Genomic DNA, 27230 nt, shown 5'->3' with positions numbered 1-27230 from the left:
AGAGTAAACATCTAAGAAACTTTATGTGGCATCAGAGAGAAGGAAGGATAGCAAACGAAGGGGCATACTTTGTTTACTGTTGTTACTTCTAAAGGCATCTGTGGATGCCTTGGGATTTTATTTTGGAGGCCAGGAGGAGGAATTAATGCCTAGTTCTTTGTGTATCCTGTCTGCTTTGTACATCTTTCAGTTTGAGACTAAAAAGTGTGACTTGGAGGTCTTCTGAGGGTAGTATTCATATTCTTCCATGCCCTTTCCTTTTTTTTGTATCAGCTACATAAAGCAAGGATGCTCCTAATAAGTATTCATGTGATTTCAGCCTCCTTAATCCAGTTCCTACCAACAAAAAGTCTTTTGGTTTTGAGCAAATCTTCAAGTCATTGATAGAATGTTAATTATTTAGCCAATTGTGTTGCCCTTCTATGACTGCTCAATTGTGAGCTTCTTGCCCCCTCCTCAGTAAAATTCAGTTGCATAAACACCTTGCTGAAAATATCATGGCTCATTTAACTGTCGCCTCCACTCAGCAAAGTACACCCATAACCCTGGTGTTTATGGTCCTTAGGCTTATTCTAAAATAATAATAATAATAATAATAATAATTCTAAAATCCTGAATAAAAGATTTAGGTCTCATCCATGAAATTGCAAAGCCTAACTGGGGAAGAGTTTTGTTTGTTTGTTTTCAGTTCTTCTCTCCAGCAATGTATATGAAGATTAGGTCTAGTGAATTGAAGAAAACTGCCCAAAATAATACACAGATTTGCTTAATCAATACTGTGTGGACCTAGGATCATATGGTTGGTCTCTGTTAAGCTCTATACTCTCCAGACAATAGAAGTGGAGAAGAGTGAGAAACTTTACATGGCTTTCTAAAGTGCTTTAGAGAGCAGTAAGAATATGGGTAGTGCAATAAACATGACATGTGTGGAACAGTTAGCAATAGTTTTCACTCATTCTTTAAATGTTACAGCTGGAATTTGTATGTATGCAGAAAAGTGGCAAGGAAACTGTCGTTTATCCTTGTAATATTTGCAATTACCTCCCATGCAAAAGAAAACAGCAGCCAGAAACCTTAAAGGAAGATATCGCATTTCTATTTACATGGACATTACTGAAACTTCTATATGGTATATGCAGCAAATACAGAAGGCCTGATTCTTGTCCCCAGAGGGCCTTCAAAATAAGCGAGCTAACATTTGCTCGCTTGAAAAGACTATCTGGCTAAAGAGGAATTTGAAAATATTTATTTCTCTGAGAAAGGCATCATAAAATGATTATGAAATAAACCTGTCTCATGCATACTATCTGTAGTTCAAATATTCTAATTCGAATCCAGTACTTCTGCTATTAGTGTTCCTGAAATAAAAGTATGCTAGAATGATGTAGCAGAATGCTAAGTTTTGAGTGAGGTTGCTTTCTAAGACTATTGCTGCATTTGCTTAGTTTGCAGAAGTCTTGCTTTAATTACTTTATGAAAAAAAATAGATGCTCTTCTGCAAGGACTTATCAAATGATGTAATCTCTTATCTCATGCACTCTGATATAGAACCAACTTCTACAGAAGAATAATAACTTCTTTCATGCTCCTTTTGCAGGAGAATCACCAATAAAGCTAGCATTTCAGAGTCTGCAAGTGCTGATAACTCCTGAACTAGAATTAGATTTCTTAGCAGCAATCAAAATTGCAGTATCTTCAAAAGCAAAACATCGGCAACTGCCAAACAAAGCCTGTGATAAGAAAATGGCTATATTTTCATAGAGTGCTTTCACAATCATCATTATTATCATTATCAGAGACTGCCTCTTATGGAAAAAGTGCCTTCATTGGAACACTGTTAGCAATTTCACTGGACAGATACGAAGCTAGTTAGCTTGTACAGACTGAACGGCACTTGTGCATAGATCCATACAGGTCTGGTCTTCGGGCTGAAATGCAATTATGATTAACAATTGTAATAAATAGCACATCTGTGGCCTGAACTGATGTTTCTTGCCTACAACAACCATTCACATGCAACACATCAGGCTGGGCAGTCATGCATAAATTGTGACTCAAGTCATTTCCTTTCAAGCAGCAGGCCTGGTGCTGAGCATGATTCATCACTGCTATCTGGACTCATCAGCATGTGTAACTCACCTGCTGTTGGGATTGGGGTGTTATTTATACTCTGCACTATGGCAACAAATAGAAAAAAAAATCTGGTTTGAGTCTCTAATGTATTAGGTGATATGCAGACATACGATAAAGAAGCTAATCTTTTTCCCAAATGAATTTGCAGTTTCAATGCCAGACAGGGCAGTAGATAAGGCAGAAGAGAGAAAGATGGCAACAAGAAAGTGTCATATACAGCTTTTAGTCCTTTCATAAAAAGAAATAGACCTTTAGTTTCCAGGGCTGTCCATCTGTCATCTTTTGACACAGTATACATTGATATATATTTTTTAAATTTGTGGATTCATGTTTGTGCCTCTGTATTGAACTTCATGGCCTTGATTACTGTGCAGACTCATCAATGAGTGCATGTCCTTTTTTCTCTCTTTTTCAGGAGGAACATCTTCCAGACAGAAGGGCTTTTTGGGATGCATTCGATCTCTGCATTTAAATGGGCAGAAACTTGACCTTGAAGAGAGAGCTAAAATGACACCTGGTGTTAAACCTGGATGCCCTGGACATTGCAGCAGTTATGGTAACTTGTGCCATAATGGAGGAAAATGCGTGGAGAAATATAATGGTTACTTCTGTGATTGTACCAACTCAGCCTATGAAGGACCTTTCTGCAAGGAAGGTAGGCAGCAAGTTTTGATCCTCAGTATTTAGTGGGCTCTGAACTACAGCTCCATTTCACCCATGTCAGTTTTATGCCCCCAAAGTTACAAGACAGTGTTATCAGCTGTCCCACCAGCATTACTAAGTGTCTTAAGACCTTTTGTTGACTTCAGTGTTGGCCTTAAAACTTAAAATGGTGTTAGTTGTACTTGTAAAGTTCATGACCGTATCTCACTATGATTCCTGTATTTGATTGCATATAATTTGTCCAAGATATGAACAAATAGGGCTGAAATTTTTCATAACAGTTGTTTGTCCATGTCTGAACATTAAGTTTGCTTGTTTTTAATTCTCATACAGTTTTGTCCAACTTAGCAAATCCTTGAGAGCTTTTCTTTACAAAGTTTTAGAGCAATGATGTGACAAAAAGAGGTAGTCTTTTTATGATTTTTTTGCCATTCCTGTGACAACCCATCCAAACGTTAAGAAATTTTTAAAATAAGCATGAAGCATTCAGGAGAAAACTGATTTGCATTGTTCAGTCTTTGGTGAATGTGTCCTCACTGAACCTTTCTGGTGGCTTGTAGAAGATGCTGTCAACACCAGAAGAGGGAGCAGGGCAAATAGGGAATATCTATTTTAGAGAGCATGCTTTTTGGAACTAACAAAATTCCTGCTCAGTAACAGCAAGGTGAATTTTTTACTTTCTATGGCTACCCCTCACCTCACAAATGCAACAGGTTTGCTAAGTGGGCTGCATCATCTGCTGGTGTAAATTGGCCTGGTTATACTGCAGTCCATGGAACTATGCTCACTTACATGAGGTGAGGATTTGGCACTGATGCAGGGAGAGGCATATCAAATAACCCCATAGGGTCCCCTTAGGAGATGCTGCTGTAGAGGTGGAACTGCTTTACTGGAGAGTCACCATCCTGACTTTACTGGAAAAAAAAACCCTGCTGTTATCCCATATTTGTATTTCATGGCCAGGCTATGTTGTATTACTGAAAAAAGAAGCATGAGTTCTTGGGATCTGAGCATGCACAGGTAGGTACTTCTCTTGGCAGCTTTCCTTACTGGCTGTCTTTGGTCAATGTGTTGCTTTAAAGAATTTGTTTAAAAAGGAGACTGAAAAGGACAAATATATTGTCTTTACTGTTTGGGGAAGACAGAATATTGCCTCACATGTCGGTTGTTGAAAGATGGTGAACTGAACATTTTTTGGCTGACAAACAATTTGGTCTGTTCCACCTTGTGGAGCTCTGATCCTGCAGGAAAATAGAAGCATTTAGAGGCCTGCCTCCATACACTGTTGCTCCCTGTCCCAGACAGACTGTAAGGAAGGACACACTGCTCACCCAGATGAAGGAACACTGATGTCAGCTGGGTCAGGGGTGTTTTGCAGTGTTCTGCTTCTGAGTCAGTCAGTTCATGCCTATGTCTGTCTGGGAAGTCTGAAAACGCAGTAGCTGAAATTATTCCCTTGGTTTATATGTTTTCAGAGGTTTCTGCATTATTTGAAGCTGGCACTTCTGTTACGTATATTTTCCAAGAACCTTATCCAGTCACAAAGAATGCAAGCACCTCAAGCTCTGCCATTTATGCAGATGCTGTCATGTCCAAGGAGAGTATTGCATTTAGCTTTCTCACAGCACATACTCCAAGCCTTCTGCTGTACATCAACACCTACTTTCATGAATATCTGGCTGTGATTCTCTCCAAGAATGGTAAGTAGTCTTGATTTGCTGCCGAGGGGATACCAGTGTAACTCTGTTAAGGTGGGGTTTTTGTGAGAATGGTATAGAATTCTGCACTGATTTAAGTTCATTTCTGTGTTTACAGCTTTATCAACTTTGTGGTATTCAGTTAATGAAAATGGCCATCACTCTCGTTTATGTCCCTTTATTTGGCATTCAGTGCTATACTTGCCTATTCAGTCTTTGAGTAATCATGTTGTTGGGGCTTAAAATGTGCTTTGACTTCCATTTGGCAGGATTGTACAATACCAATTCCTTGCTATTTACTCCACACTGTGATCCATTAGGCCTCCAAGATAAGGGAATGAGAAATACCATGAATGTACAAGAACACTTGGTGCAGAAATATATTTATCATTTTATCTTTTGCATTGTCTTGGCACATGTATTGCTTTTCACTGGATTATTTCAATGGAATGTGGCCAGCACATCTGAATATTAAAGCCAGGAAATTTTGATGTTTTCTAGGTTTACTAACCAAAACATGAGGTGTAAGTCCATTTTCTGTAGAAAGGTACATGGTGTGGGGACTTTTTGAAAACATATAAAGATTTTAGGGGCATGGGCCCTAGGTCTTCTCAGTAAGACTCTGGCTCCTGAGTCCTTGCAGTGCTTTCAGAAAATCCACTACAGACAAACATCATCCTAGACAAATGGGGATGTTTGAATTATTCAACAGTCATCAGGCACTGGAGCACTGTAAGTGATGAGTAAGCATATTGGTGAGTCAGTAGCCTGTGGCAGAACAATAGAAAGTTAATGCCATGTGGTTGAATATGTACATTTGGCCAAATGACCGAGACCACTCTGAAGCCTTGCAAATTCCAAAATAGCTAACCTTTCAAGTACTGACAAATGAAGCTGGAAGGAAAAGAAAAAAAGGTTTTATTCTCTATACAGAGTTTGCAGTAGTTTCTCTCTTGGTTATGTCATGCAGTTAGCATTCAAGCTGGCTTGGGATGACTATCCAAATCCCTGTGAGGGTCAGCTGGAATAGTAACAGCCTGAACCAGTCTACACAAAGTGAAGTTGCAGCAGGGAGACAGAACTACTGAGAAGACCTTAACCCTCTCCTGTCCAGTCGCAGATTTCCATCTCTGGTTTGCTCTTGGAGGCACGTGTTTATGATTTTCAGATACATGAATATTCTAGTGTGTAGCTCCAGGGTGGCAGAGGTTAGCCCCTGCTGAGGTGAAGACTTGGAATCTGCTTCTCAGTTATGCTTAGGTCTCTTGATGACACTCAGGCAATCGGAAACAGCTGTAAAGTGAATGAAAATGTCATATCCATTTAAATCACCTTTATTGCTGCCAGAGTAGTCTAAAATGACCTTAGAAACATGAGTCAAATGACTTTTATTGATGAAATACACTCTAAGTAAGCTATAATTGTGAAGTTCTGGAATGGAGGATTCTAATGGTGGTTGGGGAAGGGGTTGGGATCAAGACACTAGGATCTTTTGTAGCAGCTCAGCAGAGGCAGAGATAAGCCTTGCATTTTGGCAGCTGCAGCAGCTGCAGATCTCTGCTTTGGCTCAGAAAGAGACAGGGACTCTCAGTACATCTGGAAATTAGGTAGAACAGCTCTCAGCACAGTCAGGAAGTTTAAACAATGGAGCTTTTCTCAGATCTATACCTCTTTTTACTCACTTGAAGCGTGATAGTAACAGTTGTTTAGAGGGTTGGTGAGATATCAGGCTTCAAAACTACAGACTATAAAATGTAGCACTATATGAAAGAATGATTAAGATAACCTTTGTTAACTCCTGAAAGTCTCCATCAGGATTACTTTGTGCATGCTTCTGTGACATTCTTTCTAGACAGTCATTTCAGTCATGTATATTCTCTGCCTTTTGTCCCAAATGTAATATTATTTTTAATTTCATATCCTTTTACTTTTTGGTCTTGTTGGAATTGAAATTATTCCAATGAAAATAATGCTCAGATATGTTACTCTTTCTTCCTCCAAGAGGTTTATGCTTGCCATAAAGTTACTGGACTATGAATATCAATGTCCTTTGTAGCATTAAAAGTGAGTGTGATTCCTTCTTTCGTATTGGCTCATTTTCAAGGAATCTTGCTGAGTCTGACCGTGGATAGTAGGACATAAGCAGGTCCCTGCTGGATAACTGATTGGTTAAATAAAGGTTAGGCTCCTGGAGAAATGGGAATGGGCATTCTCACTTAAGAGGTGAGCAGTAATATTCTTTACCATAATCCCAAATCCCTTTCCACTTGTTAAACTGTATTGAAACAGTCTATGTATACTTTAATACTTTGCCTTTTGTAACTGTTTTCCAAACTACTACTCATGTATCCTGTTATTCCTCTTTTATATTATCCACAAAAAAAACTAGGCAAATTTTTAGTTAATAAAGGTGATGCCTAGCCGTAGTACCTAGCAGATAATATTTCTAGATGCAGTTCCCACCCAAAGAATTTATCTCTGTTACAGAGGTTGTTCCTACCTCTGATCATTTGGCTCATGTCCTGGCAGTTTATGGATAAGTTTTCAAAAGTCAGTGTTTTTAAAGATGATTTAGAGATTCTTTCTGCCACTAGTTAATACTGGTGCTTCCAAATAATACATGTTATTTTGAAAATTGTATGTATTATCCTTTTCTCTCCAATCTTACATATTGTAGTCATAGACTTTTAAATGATACCTACATATATATGTATATGTATTGTATATAGGTGGGTGTGTATGTAGAGCTCACATAGTCCCATTGGTCCCACATGCAAAAGATTAGCAGTAGTGCATTTTTTATATCAGTTCTGTAGAAATTTCAAATTATAGTGCCTGTTACTAAGCTACAGAAAATGGGTAAACATCTCTAATTAGCTTTTTCAGTGTGTCAATCCACAGAAGTTATCTACATCACGGGAAGATACTGCAAAAATAAAAATATTGTTTTCTTTTGCAGGCTAGTGTTTCACTGTACATTTTTGCATTTACATGATTTCACAAAGTTGCCAGTACCCTTGTATTATAATTTTTGTCTTGATCCCTAAAGACACTAATTGATGAGAGAGAAAAAAGTTAAGAAAAAACTGTTAGTGCTTCTCCTTTCTCCATTCTTCCTCCACCCCTGCAAGTAATCAAATGTGATATGAATATTATGAAGTATATTGTCCAGAAAATGTTTTCCCAAGTCTTTGATTCTTGGTGTTGTTGGCTTTCTCCATGGAAACAATATGATTCCTAATCTAGAAAAATGGCAGATAGCCAACATCAAAGAAGAGAGATAGAATCTCAAACTACCCTAGAGTGATTGAAAATTTATCTGTATTTATTATCTGATCTCATAAGAAACTAAACAATGTGAGTCTTTTTTTTTCCTTCCTATCTGGAACCTACTGCCATCACAGTGAGCTCTGTTCTCCATTTCTTTTGAAAAGCAAGACTCTGAAATTGCATAGGAAAGATTAAAGACAAGGAATAAGGCACAGTCAAAAAAAGAAGTACAAATGAAAACAACTTGAGTAACTCTTCTGTTAGGTCTCTCATACTCAGCATATAGTAGCAGGACCTGGATCAGATCCACTTGCCTATCCTATAAGTCTTGAAATCAGATGATTTTTAAAGTAAATAGGAAAAGAAATCAAAATCTGTAATAGAGGTAAGATGAATTAACACTCTACAAGAAAAGAAGCAAATATCATCAATGAGAAAGTACTGAGGTTTTTTAAAATAAATTCAAAATCCCCTGTAATCTCCTGTCTCTAAGTCAGAAGCAACCTTTCTGTTAAAAGCCTGAAAAATTCTCATTGTTTTTGCCTTCAAGTGTGTTGAGCTGCATCTCCCAGTAACCAAGTTGGTAAAGAGTGGCAAAGCATCTAATTTAGGCTTTGAGGCAAAGAATCTTTTGATTCTGTTCATGCTGTACACTCTGAAGTTCAATGTGGCAAAACGAAAAAATTTGGGGAAGTAGGACTTACTGAAACACTGGGGTGGGTTTTGGGGTGATATTTCTGGTTCTTTTTCTTTGTTCCCTTGTGAGTTTTAGTTTTGGACTGTGAGTACAGTAGGACATTAACTAACTGTGGCAGAAAGAGCCTCTAGGCTATGCTATTGCCAGTGCAGTTGTCTTCCCTTTTGAGAACACCTTGTGGCTTACAGACTTGTAGCAGCCATTGAACAACCTGCACAATTTATGTGACTGAAGTGGGAAATGGTGCCAAGGTTCAGGTATAGTTATTTTTAACAGATGAGGACCAGAAAAGAGTCATGTTGGCAAGTGTGGGACACAGCTTTGTGGAGGAGACAAGCAACTCAGTGCTTGAGGGTTGTTCCCAGTCTAGCTGTGGTTCACAGACATTAAATCATTTCATATGACAGGTAACACTATATATCTTCTAAATATAATTTCAAGCAATTGTTGTAGTTAGACCTGAAATCTTATGTTACTTACTGAGTGAGGGGCCAGTGACAGTGTGATTGGTAATGATAAATGTAAAAGAAATTTTCCCCAGTTGCCTTAAATGGGAAGTTGGCTGTGGTATCATGAGTAGAAAAGATTGGGGTAGCAGGATTTCTCCTAATCAACTTCTTTATCTAAATAGAGAAACTCCTGTGGTTAGAAACATCTCTGGTCCTTGGATGTTTCCCTGCTGTAAGCACACAGAAAATAGGAATGCTGATTATAGTTTTCACTTCAAATCCAACACTGAAAAGTCTCTGATGGAAGAGGCAAACTTGGCACTCAAAACCAATTTTTTTTAATGATTGTGTTAGCATATGGCACTCTAAATCTCTAAGTGTGCAAAACTAACTTGAAAGGAAAAGCAGCCACAACATTCAGCCAAGGACTCTGGCAGGTCTCTATCTCTGCTTTCCAAGAGGAGAGAACTGAAAGATCTGTCTCATTAGCTGAATTCATGGACATGTTTGTACTCATGAAGATTATTTTGCCATGCTGCAGGGTCAAGAGATATTCTGGAGACCCACAAGGGAAAAACAAGGGAACTGTAATTGGATTACATTGAGCAGGAAAGGTTGAACATGCAGTTAATAATTGATCTGTGCTTTGCCTATATGCAGACTGACTTTGAACTTACTGGTATCTGGCATAAAACCCCAGACCACTGGCTGCAGATAATCAGCTAGGAAGAAAATGTGTGTTCCCATTTTTTTTTTGGAGGAGGTGTTTATCTCCTAGAAGACTTGAGTTACAAGCTCACATTTTGCAGCTGAAAAGGAATTTTTATTGTTGGATTTCTGTGGAACTGTCCTGAAAGGGATGAGCAGAAGGATAGAAAGTTACAAGTTCTAATGTTTGAATAGATGCTGCATATATATATGCATTATATATATATAATGTGCTCTTCAATAATTTTGAAATGAGAGTCTTTTCAGAACCCATTTTACCAAAACCTTTAGCCCTGAGGATGTGCAGCAGTAACTTTTCAGTGTTTTTTACTTAAGATTTATCTGTGTTGTGGACAGAGAGAGCTGTGTAATGAGAGCTGTAGTCTGGCAGAACTGGCTTATATGGTGCCTTGGAGCAGTATAGCTGTTTGTACACCACAGAGAGCCCAAGCTGATAATACTTGGAAGAGCCATCTGGGTCCAAGCAAACCTCTGTCTCTATCTTGTATGTGGTATCCCTATTAACATGTTATTTTTTCCCCATAACGTATCAGTTATTCTGTCTGGATCATGAAAAGGTGACTTTGTCCTTCTTGCTTGTTGAAATTGGGTGTTTATGTCTTAGTCTTTACAAGTGAGACTGCTCTTCAGGAATCCCAGGTCAAGACCAGGAGAAAAGTCTAGAGCAGGGAAGATGTATGCTTGGTGGAAGTGGATCAGATCAGGAAATGGGCATGAGGCAAACTGGGCATACATAAAAATCCATGGACCCTGGTAGTATGTACCCACAAGTGGTGAGAGAAATGGCAGATGTCATTGCAAGGCCACTCAAAAGGCATTGGGCACAAACTAAAACACATGAGGTTTCATCTGAACATAAGATAACGTTTTTTACTGTGAGGATGACAGAGCACTGACGCATCTTGCCTAGAGAATTGTGGAGTCTCACTCAATCCTTGGAGGTATTCAAAAGGCATCTGAACATGGCTCTGGGCAACCAACTTCAAGGGTCCCATCTTGAGTGGGATGAAGTTGAATAACATGTCCTCCAGAGATCCCTTACAACCTCAACCATTCTATGGGTCTGTGAAAGATTGCAGAAGTACTCATTTGAAGGTAAAGTACAGAAAGTATACACGTTTAAGCGTGTATTTTGCTAGGGTCACCACTATGATACCATTATATGGTTCTTGTACTATGATTTTTACTAAGTAAATGTTTCATTCTTACTCTAATTTTCTCCATTAGATGACTTAAGAACATGAGTCACTTCTTTGCCAATGTTATAAACTCTAATATTTCCCTTGAGAGCTTGCTGTAATCAAGAGGTCACTGAGTATAAAGGATCAAACTTCTCCACTCACAGAGACAGGCATAACCGATGAAATAGACAGTCCTTAGACAGACTCACTGATCAGAGGAGCAGCACATTTCCCAGAGATTCGTGACCAGCCAGGCAGTGTCTGTAGAGCTCAACACAAACAAGCATCATTAACCTCAGAAAGCCATTAATCCAGAAAATTCTATGTTGTCTTTGTTATGAGTTAAGAATTTAAAGGACCTTTAAGAAGAGGAATATGATTATTTTTTACTAGTTTTGTCTAAAAGATTATTGCTTGTTCCCCTGCTCAGGCATCATGTAGTGCTCAAATTGACTGCTTCTTTTTTTTCTGTTCATACCATCTTTTTCTGTGTTCTCATTGCTGAACATAATGCCTATTTGTTAGGTCAGCACAAAACAAGTCCTTGCTAGGACAAGTATCTGTAATGCCAAAAGTGAAAGATTATAGGAAAAAGAGAAACTGTGAGCCAGGATTTCAGTGTGGGCAGGTTGGTATGAATTCCTTGGTATATCACAACCATGGATTTCAGTCTTTTTTTCCTGAGAGCTGTTCATGCAGTTAACAATAATGCATAATTTGCAAAGCCAGGTTGAACTTTTGGAATAAAATTCATAGGATGACACCTTTTATTTCATTCACTGGGTAAAGAATAAAAGCTCTTCCTGCCAGCCTGGCTACTATGCTAGTCTTAAATGAAAAGTACAGTGTGAGATGAAAACCTGGCAAAATTCTTCTCCATACAAAGGTGAGCAAACCATAGAGTCTACTGAATGTCTGAGTGTAAGAAGACTAAGGGAATCCAGTGTGTGTTTGAAGATAGGAGAGATCTAAGCATCAGATCCAATAGTATCACGCAGATATTTCATATCATGAAGTTCAACAAGCAAAGTGCGAGGTCCAGCACATGATTCCAGGCAACTCAAAGCACTTATACAGGCTGGATGTAGAATGGATTGAAAGCAGTCCTGAGGACAAAGATGTGGGAGTGTTGGTTAACAAAGCTCAACATGATCTGGCAATGGGCACTTATAACCCAGAAAACCAACTGTATCCAGAGCTGCATCAAAAGCAGTGTGACCAACAGGTCGAGGGAGGTTATTCTGCCCCTCTACTCCACTCTAGTGAGGTCCCACCTGGAGTACTGTGTCCAGCTCTGGGGACCCCAGCATAGGAAGGACATGGAGGGCTTGTTGGAGTGAGTCCAGAGGAGGGCTGCAAAGATGATCTAATGGCTGGAGCACCTCTCCTGTGAAGACAGGCTGAGAGAGCTGAGGTTGAGCCTGGAGAAGAGAAGGCTCTGGAGAGAACTTAGAGCCCCTTCCAGTATCTAGTGTGGGGCTACAATAAAGCCGGAGAGGGACTTTTTACAAGGGTATGTAGTGACAGGACAAGGGGTAATGGCTTCAGACTGAACAAGGGTAGTTTAGATTAGATGTTAGGAAGAAATTCACTATGGGGGTGCTGAGTCAGTGGAACAGGTTGGCCAGATAAGTTTTGGATACTCTCTGTCCCTGAAAGCATTCAAGACTAGGATGGGGCTTTGAGTAACCCGGTCTAATGAAAGATGTCCCTGCCCACAGCAGAGGGGTTGGAACTAGATGATCTTTAGGGTCCCTTCAAGCCCAAACCATTTTATGATTCTATGATAGTCTTTATTAAAGTGAAAGTCTGTTAAAATTCCAAAGAATCTGTAGGAAGGATATAGATTAAAATTTTACAGAATCACATGGTATGATTTTTGGGGATGCCCTGCGTCAGGCCAAGGGTTGGACTTGATGATCCTCGCCCCTTCCAACACCTAATACTCTGTGATTCTGTGAGAGTAAATCTCACTATCAGAAAGCAGGTACTTTCAGATAGATTTAGCTGCATCTGATGCCTTTAGCTCTTTCCTTCGTTGTTACATTCAATCACCTTCAGGGAAAAAAAAGATAGTTATTATAGCATCACTTTGTAAAATAAACAGTAAGCACTTCCTTCATCAAAAAGAAGTACCTAAGAATGGAGAGATAATGACAATGACTAATAGTATTTTTTTAAAAATTGCTCCTCACCCAGAAGTTTCATGTCATTTTTGAAAGGATGTGAGCATTCATCTGTTTTACCAATGGGTAAACCGAGACAAGGAGAAGGAAGATAATTTGCCAGCAGTCATCAAGCTAGTAGATCCCAACTTGTGGCAGTGCTTTGTCCATCACCTCTGGGGTGCATAAATGCACCACTATGTATGCTTACCCATGAACTGGAGAGGTAATGTTTAGTAGTATTCCACATCTATGGGTTAGCCCTATTCCTGTTTAGACCCAGCCATGTCACCATGGACATGGGCTATGTTGTTTAGATGAGTGTTGCCCCTAAAGTCACTGGAATATGTTCTGTGTTTAAGTATCTCTGTATGTGCGTGATGAGCTCTGTGGCTGTGGTCTTTTGAGTAATTTTCTAGACTTGTAATGTTTTCTACCTTTGGAGCAAGAAGCATCTGCCTGTACCTTGTTAATTGCTGGTCAGCCTGTGTTAAACCAACTGTTGGCTGGTGGGAATGAGATGTCTACAAAGGTTAAACACATTTGTCAGCCAAGTAAGGGAACTAGCTACATTTGTTGCTGTTTAAATGGCATTCTCAATCTGGCTCCAGCTGTCTAGCAGGATTGCAAAGTGAACTGAGGTCATGGGCCTCCAGATAGGCTGCTTTTGGGGGGGTGTTTTCTCTAAGTTGAAGAAATGCAATGTGAAATGAAAGTGTTGGTCTGTTTGCTTGTTGGTTGTTTTTTTTCAACATAGGATGGCTTGAATATGATCCTTAAGTCCTGAATGTCTCAAGCACTGAGTGGGAGGCATTCAAAAAAACACCTGGTTTTTTCACTACCATGTGTGACTGCAAAAAACTGAGGGGTGGATTTTCCACTAAAACCCTGTGAAACAGTGTTGTCTAGGCAAGTGTAATAGCTGAGTAATGATATCAGCAAACATGTTCAACAGTTTTGCTTTTGTTTTTTCCATGCAAAACAAATAGCAAGAGTCACCTCCTAAAAAAGTACAAGTACTTGTTTAGTTAAATGCCACTGGACACTGAAGAGATGGTCTCTGTTCTTAGAATAACCAGCAGCACTTCCACTGAAGAGTAAATTTACTGAGTAAATATCCCTGGGGAGAAGTTGCTGATTAAAGAGCACGTTTCGTAGCCAGCTGCTTCAAACCAAGAAAACAGTGGTTCATTTTTAAATATCCAGGCTATGAAGAGGGACAGTACCACACTGAAGCTGTGCAAGTTGCCAGAGTGACATTTTGTGGTAGAGACAACTGAAAACTGTCCTGTGCTGTTCTTCAATGTGGAATGAATGAACATTTATACCTTATGAGCTGCAAATGGCTTTCTGAGCTCAACACTTTATTTTTATTTTTTTTCATAATAGCAATAATATATTCCACCCTGCGTTTAATTGGTGCTTTCCTTAATTATTTTCTCTTTCAGCTGTAGCTTGGGTGAGTGTGGAGGGCACATGTGGTGGTGTAGTTAACGTCTTGCAGTCTGACAACGGTGATTGCTGGTTTGAGACAGCTGTAAGAAGTTCTGTTGGTCCTGAACTCCTATTATTCTGTGTACCCCTGAGGCAACAAGACAAGCAGGGGTAGTCCAAGGCCTTTTTCCTTATGCAGCGTTTCACTATTTAATACACACACATTTCCCCCAAATCAGAGCTGTCAGCTACCCTGATTTAAATGATTTTTCCTGATGTTACATGATGGTGATAAATTTGTATGTTTTATATGTGCCACCCACATATGCTTCCTGAATTAACCTCAGCTTCTGTGAGCAGTGAAAGATGTCTTGCCAGCTGCTCCAGCCAGTTTAAGTCATTAAAAAGTCCTACTGAAGTTGGAAAGAGTTGTTGGGTTCAATCTGGGCTCATTTAAAACCAGCTTCTGTAAATGAAGGTCCTGCAGAGAAGTCTCAGACTTCAAGGGCATGCCATTCCCTTCCTTGCTGCTTGGTTCTTCAAGACTAGATGACACAAGACCTGTGGTTCTGGTGGCATGTGTGACAAGAACTTTAACTATGAATGATGGATTTATAGACTAAATTCCTGTAATCCATTTATCTTTTCTGCAAACCTTCTTTAATCTTTTTGCCAAATATCTAGCACTAGGTGAGCTCTTTCAAACCAGGTAGCCTTTTCCTGAGCTAAAACACTCTCTGTAATGTTTTCCAATGCTCCTTTTCCTAGATGATGATTTAAAAATTACTATTTGATTTTCAACACAAATTTTGGCTGTCCAGAATGAATGTAAAGTTGGTGCACATAGGCCACAAAGCCACCAGATGTTTCTGACATTCCACTCAGGCATTGTTGTAGACACAGAATAAAGACAGATCTTCTGTTGGCATGTTCAGTCAGCAAAGGTTTGGGACATAGAATATGTATCATCATGGCCAAGGTATTTCTATAAACTGTGCAGTCTGGGAAGGTTTTTTTGCTCTTCAGGCTGAACGCTTTGAAATCTCTAACCAGTTTTATGTCCTTATTACCACTAGACTTAAGAGCTGCTGTAGCAGCTTGTCCTGGTGAAAAAGATAGAAGCAGTTTGAAGGCACCATGCTATTCCTGCAGCTGCCTGGAGGTTCGTTATGCTGACACTGATCATTAGTGTTCTGCTAGCAAGTACTAGCGATGGCCTCCATCATCATTGAAAGAGAGTCCTGGGAGCGTTTTGTTGCAGAAAAGCCACCCCCAACCTAGTCACCAGCATGGGATGGCATAAATACTGCCCTTTGGTATCAGTTTCCAGGACTTTCCTCTGCACAAGAGAACCCCAGGAATCCTGTTCAAATGGCTCTGTAACTGATATCATCGGAGAGATGTCATTCAATCCTATAGTCATGGATTGTACTACTACTGCTTGCAGATTGAAGGCCACAGCAATGTGTAGCAAGCCAGCTTTGATACTGGCAGTGGTCTCATCACAGTAGCATGGCAGGCCATGTGGAATCATTTCCCCAAGAAGTCATAAAAAGAAGCCATGCTGTGTTCGGTAACACTGTGGCTGAACTGAGCCTGCTCCTCTCTCAGGCTGTTCTGGAGCTAGCACAGCATCTCTATCCTGATCTGCAGTCTGCAGAATTTGAAGCTGAAGGGGATGGATGACTACAATAATCAAGTATGAATCTACTCTTACCTAACACTGCTGGGGTAATATGCCCAGTAAAATTTTCCAGCCCAAGGCCGAAAGCATGATGTGTCTCTTTTCCTTTCCCTCCCTTTTTTATTGACTTAATAGAAATTGCCTTCAGCAATTCCACATACATTATAGAAGGAACACAACAGGCAGTGCATTGCTTGAGCATTATGACACTCCAGGTGTGCATGCTCAGACATGGGGAGCTGAAAAGAGGATGACAGGAATGACTACAACAAGACTACCAGAAATTACACTGCTCATGATTAGTGTGAAACCCTATTGTGAGACCAAAATGATGCAAAATAGAAGAGAGAGAATAGAGAATAGGGAGAACAGAGCTGGTTTATGCACAGATTTTTATTTGCAGTTAGTGACACTGGGCTGATGTGGTGGAGAAAGTCAGTGGACCAGATAATCAAAATTCAGAGGGAAAAAAAATCTTAATAATAATCCTAATTAATAATCCATTTATTTTGCCTGTCAAGTAGCAAAATGGCAATGTAATCTGCCAGACAAATTATACGTGTAATGTGAAAACAGAAGAAGTTTTGATACTGAATGCAAGGCAAAATCAGTTCTTGGCTACAATAGTGCAAATTCCAGAACACCTCTTGAGAGATGAGCCCATGTACTTGTGGTTTGTATTAATGCAAATTTGACCCCAGGCAACTTGAATTCAATAGTAGTTTCTGGTTTAAAATCAGTGCTTCTGAGACAAAGTCAATGAGTAAATCCTTGTTTGTGGCAGCTGAGAGCCTAGATAGACTGCATTTCTTGCTGGCTCTGTTTGAACACAGATGTGCTGGTTGCTATTGTTGATCACCATTTGTATTTTGTATATATGTGTGTTCATAGCAATAGGAGCAGAAAACTTTTTTCACATTTACAAACCAGGGTCATGAACCAAACCTAGCCCTTGTTCCATTTTTTGCTTTACTCCCCTTTCAAAGGCTCTAGGTAAGAGGCAGCCTATAAATTATTTCTGCTGGGATATGATTTTTAGTTTGGACCAACCTGTTACACTATCGCATTTTAGTTTCAGGTTATTCTGTGTGGTCGTCTCAGCTGTGGTGTACAGGGTCAGGTAACATTTCCATTTTTCTGAAGAAGGTCCCCTAACTTCCTTGCACTTTGGTTTCTTTTCTCATGTGTTTCTACAGTAAGTGATTGTAAGATGTTTACACTGTTAATTCCTGTTGATGCAACTTCCATTCAGCAGCAGAAAATGTGATTGTGATTTAAGTTTGGACCTGTGAGTGTGACATTAATGGTAATAGACAGTAGCTCCTTGCCCTCACTATGCAGTGAGGGCTGGGAGCTTTGCAGTATGATTTGGGGCAGCTGAATCAGGATCAAATAATATCACACTGAATAATTTAGCAGTTTTTACTGACCTTCACAAATTCCCCTCTAATGTCCATAACTATGTGTGAAAAAGTAAACGCCTTTTATCCCCCTTTTTTTTTTTTATTTTCACTTTAAAAACTCACCTGATCCAGCAGCCCTCTCAATCAGCTAAAAAGCCTTCATCCTAGTAGTTGGTTCCCATTTACCCTCTCAATTTTGGAAGCTTTTTTGCCTATCTTCCAAATGTCAAAGAGTGTCAGTGCTTACCTGGGATATACTGAACTCTGTAAAAATTTTGTAAAAGTGCAGCTCTTAGGAGCCAAACATCCTGGTGAGGGCAAAGGAGGAGGGGATGATCTTAACTAGGCTAGGAATCCTACCTGGAAGTACTACTAATGTCACTGTGAAGTGTGTAGAGGTGGCAAAATTCCTTCCCTGCAGGAAACTTATACCTTGTTTTAAGCTATTATAAAGTGGTTTTACAGTGTCTTGTAGGACAACGGAGCTGACTTTACTGGGTGAGGTCTTGGAAGGTTGAAGGAAGCAAGTACATCCACACTATGTAGTGAAGAATTGCCCAATGTCTTTTCTCAGTAGCTCTAGACCTGCAAGGCATCTTGCAGCATTAATACAGCTGAACACAGGAGGCAGGCAGGGCTGTTCATTCCCCTCATGAGACAGCCAGACTGTTTAATGTGCTTGTGGGATTAGAGGTTCTTCTGAATAACATAGCAGTGCACTACACATCTGCAGCAGCTTGTGCTGTGCAGGTGTGCAATGGGCTTCTCTGGCACAGTGCTGCATGGCCATGTGTACCCAAGCATTGCCTCTGCAAACACTGAACCCAGTCCTGGAGCTAAAACAATGCAGACACATCCTTCAGTGACAAACAGGCAGTCAATGTGTGTCATCCAGCATAGGTAATGTTTGCCTGTACCTTTCTGCAAAATCTGGTGATACCTGAAGTAGTTTGAACTTGTGCTAACAGAAGTGCTAGAATGGAGTGAGGTAGGTTTTATGATGATTTTCAGAACAGGGAATAAATGCAGGACCCTTTCCTCAGCATTTTGGTGCTGTCAGCATTCATTTTGTCTTTGGAGACAGTAATAAAGTGGCCCCAGAAAAGCTTTTTGACTTTATGGTAGCCCTGTTTTTCAGTGCATTTTTGTTGCTTATGTGTAAAAAGAGTTCAAAAATTTCAGATGTTTTCTCTTACTGTTACATAATTCTCAGAACCGTAAGTTTGAAAGGTTTTATCAGAATATATTATTTCCCTTTTAGATTGCATATTTATGCTATATATACCTCTGTGTTTTTGTATATATATATATATGTGTGTGTGTGTGTGTATTCTCTGTAGTCATTTGTTGAAGCATTAAAATTCATGTTGGATTCCTTGTTTTCTTGTGCATTTTGGTTTGTTATGGTTATGACTGTTATTATCAGAACTCACAAAGATCGAATGAAATGTTTGGCATTCATTTTTATATTATTTACATTAATTCCTTCAAATATATTAGAATCCAAAGTAAAAATACTTTTTTTTTACATATAAATGATAATGTAAGTACTAGGTCTCTAAATGTTTGAAATTAAGTTATAATTCTCACAGTTTTCACTGTCTTCTGCATTGTCTGTTACATCTGGATGAAAAGGAATAGTAAAATCCAGCAATATAGTTTGATAGAGCAGTGCCAGCCCTGCGTGCCCTCTGCTGGAAGCTGTCCTCACAGACTAGTGGAGATCTACGTCTGTCGCAGTGCTCAATGTCTGACCTGCAGACAGACACACATTTGCCTTTGATATACTTAGTTACTCATTAAGTTACATTTCTCCATAGCAGAGTTTGTTAGCCTAGTAGGAAGGAAAACTCTTCCAGTGCATTATTTTCTGTACACTTTTCATTACAGTTTGAACTCTTTCATTTCTCTTCTTGACTTTTTAACCTTGTTACTCCATTGCAATAAAAAGAAAATGAGTTATAAGTTGTCTAAAGGTATTGAATGGTATTTCATTATTGACACAGGTTTTATGCTTAGAATTTTGTTTTGCTTTTAAGGAAGTTTACAGGTCCGATACAAGTTGAGTAAGGATGGACTCCTCATTTTCACCATTGACTCTGGAAATTTTGCCAACCGAGAGCTGCACCACGTGAAGATTAACAGAGAAGGCAGAGAGCTCGTCATTCAGGTATTCCATGGCTTATGCTGAGTGTTAAATAATACTTCATGCCACAAATACTGGCATAGGTTGCCCAGAGAAGTGGATGCCCCATCCCTGAAAGTCTTCAAGGCCAGGCTGAACAGGGCTCTGAGCAACCTGATCTAGTGGTAAGTGTTCCTGTCCACAGCAGTGGGGTTGGAACTAGATGGTCTTTAGGATCCCTTCCAACCCAAGCCATTCTATGATTCAACAATTCTGTGAATCAATCTCACTGATTTCAATGTCTGATTACCAGCAGGAGGCAAAGGTTTCACACTGATCTAGTGCAACCGAAGCTGATACAGCAGAGCAAAGCTTAGAGCAAAGCTCCACCCAGACCCTGCATCAAAGAGTGCCCAACAGTGGCATTTTCTCTTGAGGGATCCTTTCTTTGTTCTGACACTATGTGAATTAGGAAATGCCTTTGGCCAGAAATGCATCTGGACCATTTGAGTGGTTCTGGGACTTAGGGATGTCTGTGTGACCTGTAGTCTCTGAGGAAGCACACAGTATGAATCATTAAAAATCTGTGAAAGGGAGAAAAACTCCCGAGGAATGAGCACCTGGGAATATAATTTCATTTAGGGTATGTGTCCCAAGGGAGAATGTGACCCCAGCTGCCTCATCCTCTCACAGGAAAGGAAAAGCTGAGGGAATGCAGAGTGCCATAACCATGAGCATGACAATGCCCTGTCCCTTTGCCAGAAGCAAGTCTTGCTGAATGTGACAACCTCATGGGAGGCAAGAATCCCTGTCTGCCTTATTTCCCTGCATTACATGTTTTTCCAAGGCGGGGAGAAGTGGGCCATGTTGCTGCTCCTTCTGCTTTCATTCTAAGGCTAATTATAGCAGTTTCTATTGCAAAACAAATTGGCTAGATCTGGTTGACAGTCATTTAACAGGGAAGGGTGACAGGGTCTACAGAGAAGTCATGTCCTAAGGAACAGAATGAGGAGAAGAGGGAAACACACAGAGTGCCATTGTTTTTCTTTCCTCTACAGTTTCTGTGTCTGGGTGGTAAAATGATAGCACAGTTAGCACACAACTCAGGTGGCTAGGCCTGGATATCTAAGAAGGAGAGTTATGCTAAAAGCCAGGGTTTTCCTCAAGTACCAGTATTCTATTGTCTGCTGCTCTGTGGTTTTCTTCTGTGCAGAACTAATTCTTCACAAGGTGTTTCTAGAGAGGCCTCCTTTGACTGTATTCTGAAGTGACTAGACATGGATTTTGGGAAGCAGAGGGATTTCAGTGTCAAACATTTTAAGCTTTTCTACAGGGGAAGTTTCTTCAAAGCTCTTTATATGACTGTTCTGGTGTACCTTTCAGCTTCTCATGCTCAAATCAAAGCACATTCACTTTACTATCTTTAGAAACTGAATCACGCTTGGGGGCAGAATTAACTGATTTGCAGTTGAGAGTTTTCCTAAAGTTTGCAGTATGGTGAGATCTCGGGGTGTCTAAATGCTGTTGTAATGAAGTAATTTTATTGACCTCTTCCAGGTTGATCAAGTTCTCAAACTCAAACACAACTTTTCTGAGATTGATTTTAAGGCCATTAAATCACTCACCTTGGGCAAGGTCACAGGTAGGTTCTACTAAAAATATTCCTGATTCATCAGTTGTTCAGTGCTGGAATTAACCTGTGCTGTGTGTTGGGTTTTTAATAGGATTGGGGTTTGTTTGGATAGTTTTGCTGCAAGAGTTGGCCTAAGCTTCCAGTACTCCTATTTATATATCTCATCAATGCAAAAATTTGGCAGCTTTACTTGTTTGCACTGATAGCAATATTAACTTCTCCCACTGCTGCCTCCAGTAAAGTGATTCATACTGCCTGTGTGGCTGCATAGGGCAGCATTGTGGCCTAATGATACCATTTTGCTGACTGCAGCTTGCTCCTCTCCAGCCATTTCTGTTTCCTAACGATAAGAATAGCACAGTGAGCCTTTCACTCCCAGTCTTTTTCCATTTGAATTCTGCTAGGAATATTTATATTACATATAGCACTGAGGCCGCAACTCAGCATGTTCTGTGCGTGAACTGTCTTGATCTTTACCCCTCCACACTACAAAGCCATTAATAGAGCAGGAAAACTCTGGCTGAAATTTGGAAAATAGAACTCCTGTTTTGTATGTTATATTACTTTTATATGAGAGTCTTCTTTGTGCCCAGTAAAATTGAATGCTTTTTTGATTATAGACATTTCAATCCTTTGTTCAAATTGGATTTCCATATGAAGCCTGATACCTGTTTCACTATTATGATTTTATGTTTCACTGTTAGCACCCAAGGCCTGTGGGACTGGCAAGCTAGACAGAAGCTATAGACCTCCTTTTGTGTCTACTTGTGCAATGTAATTGCATATAGTGACAATAATGCATTCTGCATCCCGCTTTAAGTAGATTAATAGCAGGAACTGAATTTCCTCTTATTTATATTTAATATTTGTTCAGAATGCAGCAATCTTCCAAGCCTTTGGGGACCTTAGACTTCTCAGCCCAAGTCAGAGCTGAGCTAAAATTCTCATTTTGTCAGCAGTCAGCTGTAGTGCTGAAAATCCAAAAGAACCTTGCTCATCATGACCTCTACCTGAAGCTCCAGCTATATACACCAAATCAATAGACCAAGGCTTTTCTAACCAGCAGGATAGAATATAGCACAAAGACCTTAAAAAATGTAGCCAGCAAGCTGACATGGTGCAGCTCAGCATTATGATGATAAACTAGATTTAGTCACAAAAACATGATTGACTTCACAAGTACAAGCTGCTGCAAAGCCAAAAAGCCCAGATGTATCTCTAGAGGTTTGGCATTCAATTCCACTGAACACCACCAACTTGTCTCCTTCTGTTAATTTCTTTCCTGCCCCAAAGTTTATTGGCATTTTGCTTTAGTAATAGTAATAGCAATAGTTCATACTCTGTAATGACACTAAAGCCATAAACTTGACCATCCAGATCCTGTTGCTGTACCAGGATTCACACAATTCATCCCAGCAAGTCACTTTAATTCTAGCCTAGCCCTAATTTCTGTTTCTTCTTCATATGTTAAGTGAATTTCTGTAAACATTTTATTCTGTGTCAGGATTTCATTTTCCAGGTTTTATCCCACAGCAGTAGCTGTGCTGAGTAGAGTCCCTGTGCCCTCACAAAATCACAGATCCCCGTCAGTCTTCTCCCTCCAGGATAAACAGTCCCAGATCTATCAATCCTGCCTTTGTATGAGAGATGGTCCATCCCTTAATCATCTTTGCAGCCTTTTTCTGGACTGGCTTCAATAAGTCCATGTCTTTTTTCCTCAGGGGAGTCCGTAAGTGGACCCAGCACTCCAGTAGTGATGCACTCTTGCAGAGTGTGGGGGAAGGATCATCTTCTGTCTGGTGGCAATGCTCTTCCCAAGGCAACCCTGGATGCCAGGATGCTGCTGCCTGCCTTTGCTGCAGTGGCACATTTCTGTCTCGTGGTCCAGCACCTCCATGTCTTTCTCTGCAAAGCTGCTTTCCAGCTGGTCAGCCCCAAGCAGCCTTGATGGATGGAGTTATTTCTAACCTAAGTGCAGATCTTTACATTTCCTTTGTTGCACTTCTTGAGATTCCCATTTTCCACTCCTCTAGCTTTTCAGTGTCCATCTGAATGGTTGCACAACTATCTAGTGTACCATCTGCTTTTCCCAATTTTGTATCTTCTCCAAAGTTGCTCAAGTTGCACACTATCCAATGCTGGAAAAAAACCCAACAAACCCAACCCAAAACTAACAAATTCCTACTGCTGCAGTATCAAGGGTATTGCCTTGTTGTATCAAGAGGAGAGTTGGACATGGTCATTTTAGGAATGTTGAAGTTACATAAATATGTTAAATCATAATTTATACTATTATATGTCTAAATGTCATCTACAGCTTCTTTTAATGATCACTCACCAGGTGAATATTGGTGACCTAAACCAATATCTTCCAAGTTCTTCCTTGCCATTGTTCATGCCCTCAGCAAAGCATAAACTTCCAGAGGCATGAGATGCTTTGAAGTAGACCTAGACTTCCTGTAGAGTTTATTCTGGATACCACTGGGATTGCACACCTAATTAGGGACATCTAAGTGTCCACTGAAACAGAACCATATAAAACCTCCTCTGTTTTAGGTGTCCTACATATCCATGCTATAATCTTCCGAAGATTTGTCTCCCTTCTTCTTTCTTGTCACACCACTGCTCATTTGTCTGCTTTAACAGCCTGATCCTGGCTGCTTAACCAGATGATTATACCACCTTCTTTCTCAACTCCACCATTCATTTCCCACTGGCTGAAAAATCTCAAAGGGGTCTTCCAGCAGGACATCATAAAAGCATGAAACTTCTTCCTCGCTGTATTTTCTTATGACAAGCATTTTAACACAGCTGGAACTTCTGATAAGTGCACTTTTATACAGTGATCGTTTTTTAAATCATAGTGTTTCCCCTGCTTCTACTGTCCTCACCACAGCCCCATTACACTTTTTTTAGTCAATAGGTACTTAGACTCTAATATTTCTTTCTTCTTTTCAAACCTGCTACATTTTTTTTCCAATGGCTGCCCTACACCCAACTCTGAATTCCGGGAAAAAAACTTTCTGTTTAAGGCAGAGGATTCTCACCTGGAATTCAAAACATAGGGACAGTCACTCTGCCACAGACTACTTGAATGACCTTGGGCAAGCCATTTATGTGCAGATATAAAGGTAAGCAGGCATTTTATTCCCACTGGAACCAGTCGGAGCTTTACTGTCTCCCTTCTCTATCAGTAAAGCATAGATAATAGAAGAGCCCTGCATCAGAGGGGTGCTGGGGGGATAAAAGCATTAAAGGCTGTGAGCTCTTCAGATCCACAGTAATGGGACCATATAGCTGCCTTAGAAAGATCAATCTAAATATAAGTGTGGCTTTGAAGACACGGGAATGAAAAAAAAGCAGCATTCAAGTAGCCAACAGACATTTGTTGAATTCATCCTCACAGTATCCAACAGCAATAGAAAAATATTATTATCCTGTAGTTTGTTGTCATTTTTACTTCACAAACATAGTCAGGACACAAAAGGACCTATCCAAAGCTCATCAGTATCAATAGGAGTTTTTCCATGGGCTTTAGTGAGTACTGGATTCAGGCCCCAAGTGGGTCATACAGTTTATGGCAAAGCCTCTGTGAAATCTTAGCCAGAGTCCCAGTTCATTTACTTTAAGTACTCCTTGCAGAGATCATACTGCTGTATTTAGCCACATGAGCAATCTGACCTAACTGTGAGACTGGCTCTGCTTTGAACAAGGGATTGAACTGCATGACCTTCAGGGGTGTCTTTCAACTTAAATTATTCTGTAATTCTCTGATCTTGGAGGCACATTTGCATATGTTCAGGTCTTGTCTACTAAAGCTGCTATCCCAGGGGAACATATAATTTATTTATTTGGGAGTTTACCTTGATGAATCCTTGAAAACTTCACACTATGCCCCAACATGTCTGAATTTTTCACCATTATAGTCCCTGGGAAAAATAATCTCTGATGCAGAGAAGTGAATCTCATTGTTTGCATATTTGCTTCTGAGCAATTTAATCTAGTAGCTGCATAGGGATAGCAGAGCAAAAGGGTAGCACTGAAAGGATTCAAGAGGATTCTGAAGAAAAAGGTTGCAAATATTTCTTCAGCACCTATTAATGTTAACCTAATATACTTGTGTGTTCAAAATGATCAATTGGCAGACCTTCCCACACTGGTAGCGTAAAGGATTGTGTATTCCTGCACAGGAACATGATATCTTATTTCTCTAAAAGTATGAGCTAAAACACACTAAAGTTGTAGGAGTCCTTCCTCTGAGTCATTCAACTTTGATACAGAGTGTATGTAGAAGAAACTTTATCTGGAAAGTAATTTTATTAAAATCATTATGTAGGTGCAGTACAATTCTTATGATTTCTACAATAACTTTTCTTATTAAAAGTTCATGAGGAGAAAATGGAATCTATACACTGAAGAGATCACAGAGCAATTCATCCAAGAGTGATATGATATGGGGGGAGATTATAATGGGATAATTAAATCACAAGGGGTAAGTTGTTATTAACTCTGAAATACGAAAGCTTCCTTAAAGAAGTATCTCCTTTTAGAAAGTTTCTATGAAAAATACTTAAGTCCACTTTTTTTTTGAATGGAAAGACATTCTCTTCTTTAAGCTCACAAGATCACAATTTGCTTTACAGTTTTAGTCACAGTCTCAGAATATTTTGCTCTAGCAGTTTAAACAATAGAGCAATAGCTGCAAGAGATGTTGGCTGGACTCTTCTAGTCAGTGCAAAGCTCTTCTCTTTACTTCAGTCTCTTCTTGCCCTAAATGCCTATTTATTAGACAGACCATATCATGGAAAAAGATCTCTTAGCTGCATTTTAGGAAACTTTTAAAAGTCATTGGTTTTCCTCTTAGTGGCCTAGTAAAGCATTAAGGGAAATGGGGATTACTGCATAAGTTAAAAGAAGGAAAGGTATTTGGGACCAAGGAGGCAGCAATTCAAATAAGCAAAGTTTGGCTACTCCAGGCATTTCAAGCAATCTGAAGTCTAAACCAATAATACCATCATGTCTCTGTCCAAAAAAAAGCCCAAATCTATTCTGACTTTTTCCCCAGCAATCTAATTTACCATATGATCATAACACCATGCTTAAATACCTGTTTCCTTGATGATAATACTGCTTAAATAAGTGTCCAAAGTCATCTTCTATCCAGAAATTTTATTTTTAGTCTGAATTCTGCCTACTTGAGTTGATTTTAGTCATCCACTCCTGGGAAAAGCATATATTGTTTTGCACATAATCTCTCCACCTTCTTGCATGTTTTCTTCTTTTTATATGTTATATTTTAGCCCATGCAGAATCACATAGGACTGGCTGTGTTGTAACAGATCAGGATTCAAATGTCAAAAACTATGACATGTAACAAATTTGATGTTGCAACTCTGGGCAGTGCTTTATTTTTGATGACAAACCGTCTCCAAGAAAACATACTAAATGCATGTCTGAAATTACCTCTGTGATGCCTAATGAAACAAAAATTCTTCAGTGTTCCACTTGGCAAAAAATGTTCAATTGCCTGTAAGCATATCCTGGCGCTTTTTGCTGGTTTTGGCATTCTGTTCATTCCTGGGAAAGCTTGTGAGAAGTGCCTTTACTTTGCTCTGGCTCTCTGTTGCTTTTTCAAAAGTGTCTTGGAGGTGCATTCAATGTCTGGAGCCTGTCCTCTGTTCAAATTCATCCCTTTCTTAAGCAGGAGTCAAACTGAGTTAGCTCAGCAGTTCTAACCAGGAAAAAATATCTGTGGTTTTCACTCTGCTGCCTTTGTGGCAGGCTCACCCCAGGGAATGAGGTTATTCCAAAGTTATCTTTATTGGGTTCCAGTCTAACCCAATATATGATTTCTGCCCTTTCTAAATTAATGATTAATATCAGCAATGTTTACTGAGATTGTTGATGGACATAGCAGCACATTTTTCGAGGTAACTACACAGTACCTGCTAGTCAACTCTTCTCAGA

General features: G+C 39.7%; 1 protein-coding gene across 1 annotated transcript in view; it reads left to right on the top strand.

The window, feature by feature from the left end:
* Window positions 1-27230, top strand: part of LOC103802253 (contactin-associated protein-like 5) — a gene marked incomplete at its 5' end in the record, with an annotated part of 207327 nt that overhangs the window by 169275 nt on the left and 10822 nt on the right. Inside the window, 4 exons of the mRNA XM_009074706.1 lie at window positions 2549-2788; window positions 4272-4496; window positions 19545-19675; window positions 21188-21272. Coding sequence (XP_009072954.1) covers window positions 2549-2788; window positions 4272-4496; window positions 19545-19675; window positions 21188-21272 — 681 coding nt within the window. The remainder of the gene's footprint in view (window positions 1-2548; window positions 2789-4271; window positions 4497-19544; window positions 19676-21187; window positions 21273-27230) is intronic.

Source organism: Acanthisitta chloris, unplaced genomic scaffold (assembly GCF_000695815.1).
Source record: "Acanthisitta chloris isolate BGI_N310 unplaced genomic scaffold, ASM69581v1 scaffold1735, whole genome shotgun sequence".
NCBI lineage: Eukaryota > Metazoa > Chordata > Aves > Passeriformes > Acanthisittidae > Acanthisitta > Acanthisitta chloris.
Note: the sequence above shows the minus strand (reverse complement) of the source record. Positions and strands in the feature narration are given on the sequence as shown.